Genomic DNA, 17,248 nt, shown 5'->3' with positions numbered 1-17,248 from the left:
ATTCTAATAAGGCTGTGTGTCTTATATTTAACCAGCATTTTAAATTTAATCTTGGTCAGTCAAGTTGTCTAAATTTCAGGAAGCCAAATGGCTAAAGGGAGGTGAGGACTGCTGGATTAAGAGGCTAAGTGCCTTTCCACTTAACCTGTGGATCCAGTTTACCTGGTTCAGCCACCTTCCATGTTCAAACATACCCCACTACCCTTCCGATCTCCCTCCAGGACTCTTCTGATTCCCCCTGACATTTCCAATCTCCTCCACGAGGGCTCTGCTTTCCCAGCACCCCCCACCCCAGGCGACTCTTCTGATTTTCCCCCAACTCTTCTGATCTCTTCTTCCAAATTTGCCTCCGCCTTCTGATCTTGCCTCAGGCCTCCTATTTCCCTGCCCCCTCCCCCACCCCATTCAATCTCCCTCCCTCTACTCCATTCTCCGGTGCCCTAGGCCTCCCTATCTGACAGTCATCAAGCCTCTGAATCTGGCTGACTGCAACTGAAAAACTGATAAAATATACTGATCAGGTCAGGCAGTTACATTTGGCAGGACATTATGGAAACCCATCCTTCCGGGTTCCCTGAACCCAATGCAGCCACCCCACCCCGCCTCCAAGTTGATAACTAGCTCATTAATGTGACACAAAGGGCTAGATGCCACATATATTAATCATACTTCAACAGTTAATATTAAGACAATTTGTGAAATCAAGCAACTTAAAAATTAAAGTTGAATTATCTTTGTTTCAACCTTGACTAAACAAAGACATTGATCAGAAATAAAATAACCGCCTATTTGAGAATTTATTTCTTACTGCATCAGACAGAAGGGACCAGATTTTGCTGTGGTAATAATGGCGAAACAGGCAACAATCGCTGTCATTATTCCACCGAAACTGACAGCAACTTTGGGAGTTCGGACAAAGACAAGAACAACAAGGAAATCAGAAATTGTTATCAGTGAGTCTATGCTCCTCCATAGGGTGCACTACAGAGGTTGCCACAGACTGCTATCTCGCTTGTAATCATGAACTGATGAGAACTTGTGCTCTAACATTGTTAGTCTCGCTGTAAAAACCCTGGAAAAAGTTACACATAGAAACATAGAAAACCTGGAAAAATTTACAGCACAGAAGGTCGTCATTCAGTCCATCATGCCTGTACCGGCCGTGAAAGAGCTATCCAGCCTAATTCTGCTATCCAGCACTGGTTCCGTAGCAGTGTACCTTACGGCACCCCAAGCGATGAGGTTTTCTGCCTCTACTACCCTTTCAGGCAGTGGATTCCAGACCTCCATCAGCCTCTGGGTGAAAATAAATTATCCCTCAACTCCCCTCTAATCCTTCTACCAATTAATTTAAATCTATGCTCTTGGTTATTGACCTCTCTGCTAATGGAAATAGATCCTTCCTGTCCACTCCATCTAGCGCCCTCATCATGTTATACATAATTAAATCTCCCCTCAGCCCCCTCTGTTCCAAACCATCCCAGTCTATTCAATCTTTCCTTATAACTAAAATTCTCAATTCCTGGCAACATCCTTGCAAATCACCTCTGTACCCTCTCGAGTGTGATCACATCTGTCCTGTACTGCAGTGACCAGAACTTTACTCAGGAATCTAGCTGTGAACTAACTAGTGTTTTATACCATTCTAGCATAATCGCCTTGCTCTTATACTCTAGGCTGATAAAGGAAATTATCCCATATGCCTTCGTAACCATCTTCGTAACTACCCTGTCCTATCTTCAGTTATCTGTGGACATGCACTACAAGGTCCCTCTGTTTCTCTGCACTTCAGAATCCTACCATTTATTGTGTATTCCCTTGCCATGTTAATCTTCCCCAAATGCATTACCGCAAACTTCTCCAGATTGAATTCCATTTGTCAATTTTCTGCGCACTTGAACAGTCCATTGATATCTTCCTGCAGTCTACAGTTTTATTCCTCATTATCAGTCACACGGCCACTTTTCATATCATCTTCAAACTTCTTAATCATACCCCCTACATTTAAGTCTAAATCATTGATATATACCACGAACATCAAGGGCCTAGTATTAAGCACTGTGGAACCCCACTGTAAACAGCCTTCAGGTCACAAAAAACACCCGTCAACCATAACCCTTTGCTTCCTGCCACTGAGCCAATTTTGGATCCAACATGCCACTTTCTCTTGGATCACTTGGGCTTTGGGACCTGGTCAAAAGCCTTTCTAAAATCCATGTATATTACATCAAATGCACTACCCTCATTGGCCCTCCTAGTTACCTGCACAAAAAAGTTCAATCGAGTTAGTCAGACACAGGTTTCCCTTAACACATCCATGCCGATTGTCCTTGATTAATCCATGCCTTTCGAAATGACTATTTATACTCAGAATTTTTGTAATAATTTGCCCACCTCTGACTTTAGGCTGGCTGGTCAGTAATTACTATCTGTTTTAAATAATGAGACAATATTAGCAGTTCTCCGGCACCACACCTGTAGCCAGAGAGGAAAATGATGGTCAGAGCTTCTGCTATTTCTTCCCTTGTTGCCCTTAGCAGTCTGGGATACATTTCATCCGGGCCTGGTGATTTATCCACTTTCAAGGATTCTAAGCACCTTAATATTTCCTCCCTCAATACGTTTATCCCATCCAATATTCAATACCTTCGTCCTTAACTACAATGTCTACATGTCCCCTTCTTTTCTGACAACAAACTATAAGCATTCTTTTAAGAGTCATACCTGTGTCTTTCATCGATACACACAAGTTACCTTTTTGGTCTCTTATTGGCCCTTCTCTTTCCTTAGCTACCCACTTTGTGTTTTCTTTGGTTTTACTTGCCAATATTTTTTCATGCTCTCTTTTTGCTTTCCTAATTTCCTTTTTAATTTCACCCCAGCATTTTATATGCTCCTTTAGGCTTTCTGCAGTATTTACCTTTTGGTATTTGACATAAGCTTTCTTTTTTTTTAAAAACCTTATCCTACTCTGAATACTCTTTGACATCTAGTGGGGGAGAAGGGTCTACATTTGGGAGTCCCATCCTGTTTCTTTATCAGAAGATATATGAACCCTCTTCATCACCTCCTTGAAAGCCTCCCACTGCTCTGACCTTCAAGTAGCCGCTTCCAGTCCATTGTGCCAAATCACATCACGGTTTGAATTTTACCAGCCCTATGGTGGTGGGCTGGAAGACAGGAGTCGTCGTAATATCGCGACAAAAGGTGTCAGGAGGACCTCGTATTGAAATATGGCAGGAAGGTTAAGAAGCCTATTTAACAGGCAATTAACTGCTATTTTACCAGGGATTTCAAAATTTTACAAAGAGTGCATGGGAACTATGGGGCTTCAGAGCCTCACCTAGTATAAGGAGGCAGTGGATTAGCGGGAGTTCAGTACTGGTTCCAGATGGCAGCCATTCAGAATGCATAGCCTGGCAGGAAGGGTGGCACAGTATGTGCATTGGCAGCTAGGAGAGGGGACAAACGCAACCACTTGAGTGCCATCTTGGAAGTAGCAGTTCTGTGAATAGAGAAGGTGGTGGGGGGAAACAGAGGGAAGGGGTGAAAGGTCCTGGAAACTGAATGCAGCTATCTGCCATGGATCTCATTCACTCTGGCTTTGAGACCCCCAGTAAGGAGGAGCATCAATGAGGGAGAGAGCTGCAGCCCCAGGCAACGAGCCAGGAATAACCTGAGGGCCACCAGGAGCTTCAGCCTCAGAGGGGTGATGGAAAAGGAGGGCACAGTGGGGCACGCAACCAACCTCATGTGCACAGGAGAGGATACTCACCAGAGAGGGTCACCATCAGAGGCTCAGCTTCCCACAAATGTCGAAGCAACAGTGCAACTCCAGCGAGGAGGGTCACAGAGCTGTGCACCATGATGAAGGACGAGCTGAGCCCTACGGGAAGTGGTGGGCACCCAACGTTTAACCTCTATGCCTCAGGACCATTCCAGTGACCTTCTAGTGATATTTGTGGGATCTCCCAGTCTGCGGCTCATGGTCACCAATGACATCTTCAAGGAGGCCACCCATAACAACCCAGAAAGTAAAGCGGAAAGGACCATTGGATTTGGGGCCATCGCTGGGCTCCCCCAGGTGCAGGGTGTCATCGTTTGCACGCATGTGGCCAAGGCTACCACAAACCAGGCAATAGTCTTTATCAACAGGAAGGACTTCCACTCACTCAATGTACAACTGGTCAGCAACTACCACAAACGGTTCCTTCAGTTATATACAGAATTCCCAGGAAGCAGCCGCGCGCTTACATACTCAGGCAGGCTCAAGTGCCCGATTGTTTCAGACACCCGCCGTGCACCTTCAAGGATGATACTGGGTGATGAGGGCGATCCATTGAATATATGGCTACTGATGCAGAGGAAAGGTACAACATCTACCATGGGACAACTCAAGCAGGCCATAGGCCTTCAGAAGATGCAGTTCAGATGCCAAATTCGATCTGGCGGAGCCCTTCAGTATGCCCCAGCAATGGTCTCGCATATCATAGTGGTGTGCTGTTCTCTGCATAACCTGGTGCTAAAGAGGGGTGAGGCTTTGAACAATGAGGACATCGTGGAGCACGATGCCTCCTCCAACGATGAGGATATGGAAGAAGATGCTGACCAGGCGCTGAGTGAAGAACAACCCCAGGGACTGCAGGCAAGACGCAATGAGATACGTGTAAGGGAGGCTCACGACATGCTAATATAGGCATATTTCAAAAGATCGTTAATGACAAGCCCCTGCAATCCAATGAAGCTACAACTTTCTGCAGCCCTGTTGCTGTTTCCTTTATTGCCCTTACCATTTACCTGCACCCATTAAGACAGTAGCATGGGGAATGCACTGACCTCACGTGATGTGGTCTTTCCTATCGCACCCTTGCAGCTAAAGCCCAAGCAGCCCACAAAAAATGAAAGGATTCCCTTGTCTTGCAACATTCCACATTTATTGGGAAACAAAATAATTCCAAGGCAGCATGCATTAACAGAAAGTAAACCCGTGAACCCCAAGTATAGTTAGGTGATCTTCTTAAATCTGTTAGGTATACTCCAATGAGGAACTACCCCTGCACTGTCAGCTGAATTGAAGGCAGGCTGCTGACCTTCGTACCCGTGGCTTTCAATGACCTTGGCGGTCAACCTCTGGCTGCCTGAGGTCTGGAGGGCCCCAGCTTATTAAGGGCCTCCTGCATGTGCAGGAGCCACCTTGGTCATTGCGGCTACGTGAGGCACTGGTATCACTGACACTGAGAAGCCTCAGTCCAACGCAGAGAGGAGCCCCCAGATGCATCTGGCAGCTACTCCTCCACCCTTTCAAGGCACACGTGTCCCACCCTGCTCACCTGAGGAATCTGAGGACCTGGCGGTGAGTCCAGGCATCTTGCGCCCCTCTCACCCAGCCTTTGCTCCACATAGCTCATGGAGATGGTGATGGCACACAGGCTCCGTACATCTCTGTCAAAAAGACTGAGCGGTCTGCTGGGGGATATGGTTCTCCAAGAGGGTCACCACTCTCTCCATGGAGGAAGCCAAGCATGCATATGCCAGAGATATGGCCTGGATGGACTCTTCCGTCATGTGCATGGTTGCACATAGCCTCTAGAAGCTCCACCAGATGTCCCTGCACCTCACACTTCAGGTCCAGCATCTGCCACCTTGTTGATGACTCCAGTGACATGCCACCAGCCTGAAGCTCAGCATTGCCCTGGCCTCCCACAGTCCTCTGAGTGTCAGTAGCCTGGGCTGTCACAGCTTCAGTGTGCTACTCGGAGGCTTCAGCGGTGTGCTCACCAGGTTGTGATCCAAAATCTACGCACAAACGGATACCCACCAACGTGAAAGTATCTGCACTGGTGGAGGGTGCGGGGAAAATGATGTGATGGTGCACCGTCTGAGGTCTATGCCTCCTTTTCAGAGATGGACCGCTGTCCCCTGGTCACGGCAGTTGCCTGCTCTTGTCTTTGACCTGTGTAAGTGAGCAGAGTGATTAGAGGGTAACGTCCTTCAAATGCACTCCTACTGCAAAGCTCCATATGACAAGTGAGCACTATGCCTCGTGTTTGCCAGTGGCTCTCTTGTGCCCATCCATTGGGCCACTCACTCTCGGGCCTCCAATCCTGTCTCACCATCTGCTATAGACTAATCCACATGCTGGCCTGTAAGCTCCAGAGCCTCTTCCTCAATCAAGCCAGGATGGCAAGGTAAGGGATGCTGCCATCCATCTTGGCCCTCGCTTTTACATTATGCAATCTTCTCCTGAAAGGACATAAATGTCCATTGTTAATCTCCCGCCAAAGGCACACACAACCCCTATGCTGGGTGGCAGCCTGACTGTCCATGATGATGCCACAGATACACCTCCTGTGTGTGGCCACTCAGAAGCAGGAGTCAACTCTGACAGGCCAGGGCCCTTCACAGAGAGGCTGACATGCCTCTGACAGGCAAAGCTGCTGCCTGGGCATTGGCTGTGACTGGATGGGGATGCCCCTTCTACCAATCCCACGCTCACAACTAGTCATCTGTAAATCTATAAGGTAAACAATTTGTGGTACACTCACCTTGGCAGATTGCATGAGGTCATTAACCCGTTGGTGGCACTGCAACCAGGTGTGAGGGGCGACCCAACGGCTACTGACCTCCTCTGCTATCTCCATCCAAGCTTGCTTTGTCTGGCGGGCCAGTCTCCTCCTCCCAGCCTGCGGGAACTGGGTTTTTAACAGCATATTCAGAATTACTGCCAAACACCCTCATTGGCCCTCTTTGCCCAAGCAGCCTAGAGGAGAACCTGCAGGGAGGCATCACTGAACTGTAGGGCCACCCTGGATCTTCCTTCAGCCATTCCTCATGTTCCCTTCTTCTTCAGGGTTTCAGTATCTGCTGGTTTAATGGCTTGATCAATTGACAGAGTGCAGGCAGCCCTTTAAATATGGCACCAGCACTTCTCACACACGCTGCCTGAGTGGATGGCTCTTCTGCCTTCTGGCAATTAATTGACCAGCTGCGACTGAATCGCAGACTCCAGCACGCCCCTCCCGCCCCAGCCCGAATGGCAGCGGCTCCCGCTTCCGGGCCCAGCAGCGGAACCTTGGGCCTTTCCAGAAAATTCAGCCCCACATCTCGGATTGGTAAAATTGGCCTTTCCCCAATTTAAAACTTCTGCTCTTGGTCTACCTTTATCCTTTTGCATAACTATATTAAATGCACTGTTGAATAAGGTGTAACTGGGGTTTTAAAAGCATACTCACTTCAGAATTACTGCCAAACACCCTCACTGGCCCTGAAAAGCTAGTTTTATATCTGTGGAAAGTCAACTTTCTCCAAACCGATTAAAAATTCCACATATTTTTAAAGTTTTCTCTATTTTTAAAAACTCTGTTTATCTTTATCTTAGCTTCTATATTAATATCATAATACATATATTTCACTGCCTGAAAATTTAAATTAAAAGGTGAAGGGTTTTAAGTGCTTTTAATTTCCTGGCTTACTGTGTCTGAATATTTCAATTTGATTTGCTGCCTACCTGCTGCTGCACACGCCAGGCATCCCGTTGATTTGGCGCCAGATTTAACCTGCCGCGGGGAAAGGGAAAATTCCCGCCAGAGATCGCGGGATCTTTGAGGGCAGTTTTCTTGGAGGTCAATGGCGAGTGCCCTTGCTTCACTATTGACCGCAAGATTCAGGGTAATATGTTTTGTCTCATTTCTAACGAGTATTTTAAAGGGACACTGACAAATTTTGAAGAGGATTCACAGTCGAAAAAATGGAATACAAAATACTGGCCCAGACTTTGTGGTAAGAATGGAGGTGAAACTGTCATGGTTCATTACTGTCATTACTCCTCTGAAGCTAAAAGTAACTTCTGGATTGGGCGCATGTGCAATTAAACACAAAAATCCAGAAATACTGTCAATGATTCTACCCTTCTCCATAGGGTGTGCTGTTGAAGTACCTCCAGATTGCAATCTATTAGAAATCACTGAACTGATGAGAATTTTGCCCTTTTACACTATTCGTCTCACTGTAAAAGCCTTTGAAAAAGTTAAGCCTTGTTGAATGAGGTGTTGAATGGGGTTCTTAACAGTGTACTAAGTTTATCCTTACTGCTGAAAAACTTTCCTGGCCCTGCAAAACTAATTTTATGTTATGGAATGCCAAATTTCACTATTATGATAAAAAAAAACTCCACATTTTTTTTCAAAGTTTATGATATTTTAGCTTCAGTCTTAATTCCATGTATATGTCACAATCATTTATCACTCTCTGTAAAATTTAATTAAACGCGAAGATAATCCATGCATTGTACTTTCTTACTTGCGGTCTGAGAGAATACTTCAACGTGACTGGCTGCTTAAAATGCTTGATGGCACTACAGTTTCTGAATCACTCAAGATCACCTTGACTTGGAGATAGATGCAAATTAACAGTGAGAAAAGAGGAAATGAAACCACAGAGGTCGTTAGATCTTTGTGGGCAACTTTCTTCAAGGTCAGCAGCGAGTGTTTTCGCTTTGCTGTTGATCACGACATCTGGGACACTATCTCATAATGAGTTCGCCCCTCCTCCCCCCAATACCGATAGTTGGTGACTAAAGGCTTTCATTCAGAGCAGCTGTGACTCCTGCAATGATAGATAGGAGTATTCTGCATTAATAAACTTTTACTTATTTATTAATCTAAAAAAGATGTTGGACAAGAAAATATCTTAAAGCTCATGGACCTAGCTCAGCCACCAGGTCTCATTCCAGCGCCTGTTTAATTCCATCATTTTCCAATCTGAAATTCATATTAGTTCACTCTCTGATGAATCAGGAAACCACATTATTAACTTCTGAACCTTTTAACTCAGAAAATATTTACTGCAGCCACACATTGCGGCACAGGGCGCAGTGGTTAGCACTGCAGCCTCACAGCTCCAGGGACCCGGGTTCGATTCTGGGTACTGCCTGTGCGGAGTTTGCAAGTTCTCCCTGTGTCTGCGTGGGTTTCATCCGGGTGCTCCGGTTTCCTCCCACATGCCAAAGACTTGCAGGTTGATAGGTTAATTGGCCATCATAAGTTGCCCCTAGTATAGGTAGGTGGTAGGGAAATATATAGGGACAGGTGGGGATGTGATAGGAATACGGGATTAGTGTAGGATTAGTATAAATGGGTGGTTGATGGTCGGCACAGACTCGGTTGGCCGAAGGGCCTGTTTAAGTGCTGTATCTCTAAACTAAACTATTGCTTGGTCCATTGTTTAACAGCCCAAAGCATGAAACAGCTATTCCTTAAATTAAAATAAGATTAAAATACGGATGCTATTCTTTTACTTTTGCAAAAATTAGTTAACATTAATTACATCTTTTAAAGCAAAAGTAATTTCTTTAATACAATTTACACTGCATATTGTATCAAAGCAGATATTGTACCTGTCTGAACTGAGTTTCAAGTCTCTGTAGGTTAATCTTAAATGTGCTAAATTCTGCATTAATCTGCGAAAGACAAAAAATATAATTATGCTCAATCAATATCAGCTCCGCAAAAGCAAACAACTAAAAAACAAGGAAATTGTGTGTTTTGGTATACTTAATTTGGCGTAACTCACAAGCGCACAATGTTCTAATGAACCATATAGTCACTTTCACCTGCTAAAATGAATGGGCAGGTGAGATATACATGATTGTTTAATCTGCTGTCAGGAAAGTGGGAATGCAACAGCATGATGGGTCACACAGCAACTGTACATTCAGTGAGTGGTAACCTTTGCAGTTACAATACTCCTACCATTGAAATGTGGCGCCTATAAAGCCACGTGTGTGCAACTGACAATCCCTGCACCACGGGAAAGCCCGCAATCCTAGTAAAGTGACGTGCACACTCTGCCTACTCCTTGCTGGCATGAAGATTCTCTCGCACTTCTCTGATGCAGCAATGAATGGCAACTGGAAGATGTTAGATATGTCACCTGTTCCAGCTTGGAAGGATCTGGACGCGAAAAAATTGAGGGCCAGGGTCACCTTCATGGCCGCTGACAACATCATTCTAACCCTGCTTCGAGGCTGCATATTTGGTTGGGAGGTAACAGTATTCAGTGAGCATCACCTTCGTGAATCGCAGACGCTGAACACACTGCCCCGTCATAGGTGGAACTGTGTGTTTAAGAGATGGTGTTAACTAGAGGGGCAAGCACAAAACGGCAGTGCGGCATCAAATCAGCGTTAGACTGAAGCCACGATCTGCCTATTCTGCGTACTTCCAGCACAGGCTCGTAATGCCTGCACTAACACTCTCACGATGGCGTTCTCCGTGAGCTGTGGTGCCGAAACTACTGGCTGATGTATTGATCGCGAATACAATGACAATTAAATACCGCCTCCTGCAGTTGGAAGTGGTCAAAAATATTACCGTAAGAACATGTGCCCCCAGCAATTTCTTTGTTAATTTTCAAAATTCATCATTCAAACTTATCTCAAGTGTATTTGCCTCACAAATGTTTCAATGTGTTTCACCTGCGTGTATTTAGTCTCCAGCACTGTGTTAAATTTTCGTAACTGAACATTTTCAGAGTTGGCATTCAACATGCACTGCAGTTCTTCCTGTAATTGCTCCACTCTGGCCTATAAACAACAAAAGATGAAGGCCACGACAATGATCTGTTCACATAATGCTGAAACTGAAACATTATTCACAAAAAAACTATATCAAACACATGCTACAGAAATTTGAGGAAATCAATTAAAAATGTCAAGCGAATATAAAAACTGTACATAAATGGATTTTAAAATGACGAGTGTACTTAGTACTTAAGTACTTAGAGTAAGAAGACCCTGGAAAAAGATTTCTTAGTGATCTGATCATGATAAATTCTCAAAGGCATAATCCCAATTTTGTTTTATAAATACATAAAGAGCAAGAGGATAACTAAAGAAAGAGTAGGGCCTATTAGGGTAATATCTGTGTGGAGGCGAAGGACATTGGTATGGTTCTTAATAAATACTTTGCATCGGTTTACTAAGGGGAAAGGAATGATACAGACATTGCAATCGGAGAAGGGGAGTGTGAAATATTAGATGAAATTAACATAGTGAGAGAGTAAGTATTAAGGGGATTAACATCTTTGAAAGTGGATAAATCCCCAGGCCCGGACAAAATGTATCCTAGGCTATTAAGGGAAGCAAGAGAAGAAACAGCAGAGGCTCCGACCATCATTTTCCAATCCTCTCTGGCTACAGATGTGCTGCCAGAGGACTGGAGAACAGCTAACGTTGTAGCATTTTTTTAAAAAGAGAGGAAGGGATAGACCAAGTAATTACAGGCCAGTCAGCCGAAGCTCAGCGGTGGGAAAATTATTGGAAAAAATTCTGAGGGACAGACTAAATCTTCATTTCGAAAGTCATGGATTAACAAAGACAGTCAGCGCAGACTTGTTGAGGGAAGGCCACGTCTAACGTGATCGAATTTTTTGAGCTGGTATCAAGGAGGGTTGATGAGGGTAGTGCATTTGATATAGACTGGATTTTAGCAAAGCTTTTGAAAAGGTCCCACATCGCAGACTGGTCACGAAAGTGAAGCCGATGGGATTCAAGGCAAAGTGGCAAGTTGGATACAAAATTGGCTCAGAGGCAGGAAGTAAAGGGGAATGGTCGATGGGTGTTTTTGTGACCGTAAGGCTGTTTCCGGTGGGGTTCCACAGGGCTCAGTATGACGTTCGTTGCTTTTTGTGGCATGTATCAATGATTTGCTCTTGAATGTAGGGGACATGATTAAGAAGTGTTCAGATGATACAAAAATTGGCCATGTGGTTAATAATGAAGAAGAAAGTTGTAGACCGCAAGAAGAGATCAATGGACTAGTCAGGTGGGTGAAACAGTCTGAAATGATTTTCAGTCTGAAGAAGTGTGATGTAATACATTTGGGGAAGGCTAATAAGGCAATGGAATACACAATAAATGGTAGGATACTGAAAAGTGTAGAGAAACGGAGGGACTTTGGAGTGCATGGCTGAATAGGTAGATAAGGTATGCATGAAAGATTACGACATACTTGCCTTTATTAGCCAAGACATACCATATAGGAGCTGGGTAGTTATGCTGGAACTGAATAAAACACTAGTCAGGCCACAGCTGGAATACTGCATCCAGTTTTGGCCACCGCACATAGGAAAGATATGATTGCACTCGAGGGTATAGAGGAGATTTATGAGGATGTTGCCTGAACTGGAGAATTTTATTTATGGAGGACAGATTGGATAGGCTAGGGCTGTCTTCTTTGGAACAGAGTAGGCTGAGGGGAGACCTAACTGAAGTGCGCAAAATTATAAGTTGTCTAGATAGAGTGGATAGGATGGCCCTATACCCCTTGGTTGAAGGGTTCATAACAAGGGGGCATAGATTTAGGGTAAGAATTCGGAGGATTAGAGGGTAAGTTTTTTTACCTTGAGGATGGTATGGATCTGGAACTCATGCCTGAAAGGATGATAGAGCTAGAAACCCTCATAACAGTTGAAAGTACTTGGATATGCACTTGAAGAGCTGTAACCTACAAGGCTAAGGACAAAGAGCTGGAAAGTGAGTTTAGGCTGGATGGCTACGCCAGTGCAAACACGATGGGCTGAATGGCCTCATTCCATGCTGTAAATTTCTATGATTCTATTAACTTTATATTGAGATGCAAATCTGCTGTCATCAACATTATTTCTTCCTCTTATTAAACAATTGTATTATTTCTATGCTGGATGTAAAGTTGTATTGCTTTGAGGTCAAATATGATCATATCGATCTTGGAACACTGCTACCTCTAACAAGAGAGCTATTTCATCATTTAGCTTTTACTGTTTTAATAGACATTTCAACATCAGCAATTTTCTCTGCAATTAACTGTTCTATTGGTTACAAATAAATAATAGGGTTAATAGAGATATATAGATGCAGAACATAAAGTTTTCATATTCGAGTTAAATCTTTAAGTCAAATTTATATCCTCTAATCCTCCTAATTCTTATCCTATATAACAATTTATAACATTAGGTGTTATCTAATTACCCATGTGTTTGAACATTATCGTAAACTTAAAACTGTTGCTTACTTTTAATTGGATAATTAGTTTTGACCTCTTACAATGGTGTTTTCTACTTCAGTCATTAACATCAGTGTAAATGGCTGTTACTATTATTCCAATAAGCCTGTGATGCTGTCATTTCTACATTTCACAGAATAAGTCATAAGTGTTGGGGCAAACAAAACAGAAGGAAGAAAGGAAGACTTGCATTTTCAGATGCCTTTCACAATAGGACATTGCAAAGCACTTTACAACCAATGAAGCACTTTTGAAGTGTAGTCACTGTTGTAATGAATCAGAGTCATTACTGCACAAAAAGAGGCCATTCGGCCCTTTGGGTTCATGCCAGCTCTCTGCAGAGCAATCCAGTCAGCACCATTTCTCCACTCTATCCTCATAGCCATGCAAGTTTATTTCCCTCAAGTTCCCATCCTTTTGAAATTATTGATCATCTCTGCTCCACCACCCTCGTAGACAGCAAGTTCCAAGTCATCACCACTTGCGGCGCGAACAGTTCTTCCTCACATCCACCTGCAGCTCTTGCCCAAAACCTTAAATCTATGTCCCCTCGTCCCTGTACCATCAACGAACGGTCTACCTTATCTAAACCCCCACTTCCTTTAGCAACACAGGATGCAAGCCATCTGGACCAGGTGACGTATCCACTCTATGCCCTTCCATGGCATCCTGCCCATCAATTTTCAGCCCATCCATTACCTCTACCACCTCTACTACTAAGATATTTTGTCAGCATCATCTTCCTTAGTAAACAGCAATACAAAGTAATCATTAAGTACTGTGGGGCGGCACAGTGGCTAGCACCGCAGCCTCACAGCTCCAGTGACACGGGTTCAGTTCTGGGTCCTGCCTGTGACCGCGTGGGTTTCCACCGGGTGGTCCGGTTCCCTCCCACAACCAAAGACTTGCAGGTTGATAGGTAAATTGGCCATTGTAAATTTCCCCTAGTGTAGGTAGGTGGTAGGAGAATGGTGGGGATGTGGTAGGGAAAATGGGATTAATGTAGGATTAGTATAAATGGGTGGTTGTTGGTCGGCACAGACACGGTGGGCCGAAGGGCCTGTTTCAGTGCTGTATCAATAAATAAATCAAGTATTCTAGCCTTGCCTGCACCTTTAATCATAGAATACCTTCTTTGTTCCTAATAGGACCTACCCTGCCTCCTACTATTCGCTTACTATTTAAATGACGGGAGGAGATTTTTGAGTTCCCTTTTATGTTAACTGCCTTTGTTACAGTCAGGTGAGGAGGGGTTGAAGGGCTTCCCTCTTTTCCTCTCCTTGTTTGATCACACAGGCTTAATTCTTTTTTTGAAGTGGATGCACTGGCCAATTCAGTAGGTGTTTAATTACTCACTTGCTATGATCATTACAAGAACCAATCGGACAGGTTTTCGAGTTTAACAAAGAACGAGGTTAACTTTATTGAAGTTAAACCTAACTAATTAAAGTAATAAAGTGCACGCTAACTTTCATTCACACACACATTAGAGGTTTACACACACAAATAGGTTAGAGTGGGGAAAGGTAGATTGCTTGAGTTAGTGTCCATGGAAAGAAAAAAGTATACAATCTATGGAGTTTGGTGATTCGGCTGGCTTCCAGCTGAATTCAGTATTCCTGAAGCTTTTAGTTTGAAGAGATAGATGATGGATTCAGTGGGTCTCTTGGAGACAGTGATGTGGATTGTTTCCTCCAACGGGGTATCTGATTGTAACTGGAGTTACAGAGGGGGTTTGTAGCTTGCAAGCTGGAATGGAGAGAAAGGGACTGACACGTGGGCCTGCACGTGTCAGAGTCCATATGCTTTTCCTTGCTGCTGCAGAGCAGCACAAGCTTAAAAACCACAGATGGGGAGGGGCTCGTCACATGATAGTCACTCAGTGATTCAAGCATGGTCGTTAGCAGTATTTCTTCTTGCTAAAAGAAAAAGAACAAGCAGTTCCCTTAAACTTCCTGGGTCTTGGTTCTTGTTGGGATGAGCAGACTTTTCGTCTCCCTTCTCACAGGCCTTGCAATGTAGGTTACAGTGTTGCAAATTTGGTGGCCATCTTATGCTAGTCTAGCAAAGTCACTTGTTATCTGTTCCTTCTTAAATTTCTTTAAAAAATATAAATTCAGATCTCTAGTCAGTGGATTAAAGAAAATTATCATTCAACAAAGCAAGTTGGCTTGACACCTTTCTATTCTCATATTCTCTGTCAGTCTTATTTTCCTCTTCACTTCACCTCTCAACTTACTGTATTTGGCCTGGTTCTCGTTTGAAGAATTCACCTGACATGCATCATACAGCTTTTTTTGTTTCATCATATTCTCTATCTCTGTCACCATCCAGGGAGCCCTGTTTTTGATTTTCCCTACCATTTGCCCTGAAACTGAAGCATCTCTTCCTTAAAGATTAACCATTGTTCCTACAGGTTTTCCTGTCAGTCTTTGCTTCCATTTTACTTTGGCTAGATTGCCTCTCATCCCATTGAAGTTACCCCTCTTCCAATTTAGATGTTCTATTTTAAATTGTTTCTTGCTCTTCTTCATTACTAATCTAAACCTTATGATACAAAGTCACTCTTACCCATGTGTTCCCCCTCAGACACTTGATCCACTTAGCCCACCTCATTCTCCAGCACAAGATCTAGCAATGCCTCCTTTCTAAGTGGACCAAGAACATAATCAAGGAAATTCTCCTGAGCACATTTCAGAAGTTTGTCCTCCCCTTTCCCTTTACTCTAATTACCTAAATATAAACCTGGATAATGTTAAAGTCCCTCTATATCACCTCTCTGTAGTTCTTGCACATCTCTGTGATATCCCTGCAAATTTGCTCCTCGATCTCTCTTGCACTATTTGGAGGTCTATTGAATAACCCCGGTAGCCTGATCATAACATTCTTGCTTGTCAACTCTAACCAAAAGATGCTGTCTTTGCCCCCTCAAGGACATCCTCCCTTTCCAACACTATAATGTCTTCCCTAATCTGTACTACCACTCCACTTCCCTTTTTGCCTTCCTCATCTTTTCTAAACACATTGGGGCTGAATTTGACCAGACTATAGGGATGGGCAGGGAGGGGACAGGGCCCAAAATATGGCGAGGGAAGGCAGGGTTGGAGTGCCTGTTGCTTTCTCGATGCCATTCAATTTTGTCAGAAGCAGGGAAGACCAAGGACAGCCTTCCTGCCCACAGGCTACTTAAGGGCCTCTTCTCGCTGCCGCTGGCATTTTACCAGCAGCATTAGGGGGGCCCTCTGCCACATGGGGAGATGTGCAGTAACACCAGGCAGGGGCCCCCCCCTGCTTGGGCAGTCTGTGGCCCACGGAGGGCCCTTGGCACTAAAGGCCCCCCTGCGCCAATAACCCCCCCCCCCCCCCACCATCCTCAATAACCACCTTACTCCCCCACCCCTTCAGGGGCCTGCCTGACTGGCCCAGTGAACTTACCTGCACTCCAGGGCTGCTCCTGGTCCTGGTCCTGGGCCTGCTGCCGTACCAGCAGTGGCGACCACTCCCTGTGGCACTACTACAACTGCTAAGCTGCTGACCCTCTGATTAGCTGGCAGCTCATGGAGGTGCAATCACCATCCTTAAAGGGATAGAGACCCCAATCCAAGGCAGTTAACTGCCTGAGCGCCGTAAAATGCAGCTGGGGTTCCCCAAAACCACCGAGGTGGGGTTGCCCTTGCCTTTCTGGCCCGGCATCAGGACCCCGGCTGTTGGCAAAAAGTCCAGCACCCTGTCTTCACCATAGTTGAGCCACATTTTTGGTATTGTCACTACATCATATTCCCACATGGCTGTTTGCACTTGCAGTTCACCAATCTTATGCACCACATGCATTATGCATTTACGTACTTGCATTTTAAACTGGTCTTTGTGTTCCTCGTAGTCCTTCTTAGCCTGTTAAAATCTAATTATGGTTCTACTTCCTTCTCTAGTATTATCCAACACTCTCACTCCTTTATGCACCTTATTCCTTTTTTCTACTTCTATATGCTGATGCCCATCACCACCATCCCCCTGCCATCTTAGTTTAAACCCTCCCCAACCACACTAGGGAACCTCCCCATGGAGACACGGGCCCCAGTCCAGTACAGGTGTAACCCTTCTCCTTTGAATAGGTGCCTCCTGCCCCAAAACAGGTCCCAATGCCCCAAGAATCTGAAGACCTCCAACCTGCACCATTCCTGAACCCATGCATTGATCCTTCCTATTTC

The 17,248-nt window shown here is 44.6% G+C and overlaps 1 protein-coding gene across 3 annotated transcripts in view; it reads right to left on the bottom strand.

Moving 5' to 3' along the window:
- Positions 1–17,248, bottom strand: part of ccdc150 (coiled-coil domain containing 150) — a 137,840-nt gene that overhangs the window by 63,963 nt on the left and 56,629 nt on the right. For all 3 annotated transcript variants that reach the window (XM_068042223.1, XM_068042225.1, XM_068042224.1), the window contains exons 15-16: positions 10,475–10,582; positions 9,395–9,457 (exon numbers count right to left, since the gene is read on the bottom strand). In XM_068042223.1, coding sequence (XP_067898324.1) covers positions 9,395–9,457; positions 10,475–10,582 — 171 coding nt within the window. The remainder of the gene's footprint in view (positions 1–9,394; positions 9,458–10,474; positions 10,583–17,248) is intronic.

Source organism: Heterodontus francisci, chromosome 11, assembly GCF_036365525.1.
Source record: "Heterodontus francisci isolate sHetFra1 chromosome 11, sHetFra1.hap1, whole genome shotgun sequence".
In the NCBI taxonomy this organism is placed as follows: domain Eukaryota; kingdom Metazoa; phylum Chordata; class Chondrichthyes; order Heterodontiformes; family Heterodontidae; genus Heterodontus; species Heterodontus francisci.
Note: the sequence above shows the minus strand (reverse complement) of the source record. Positions and strands in the feature narration are given on the sequence as shown.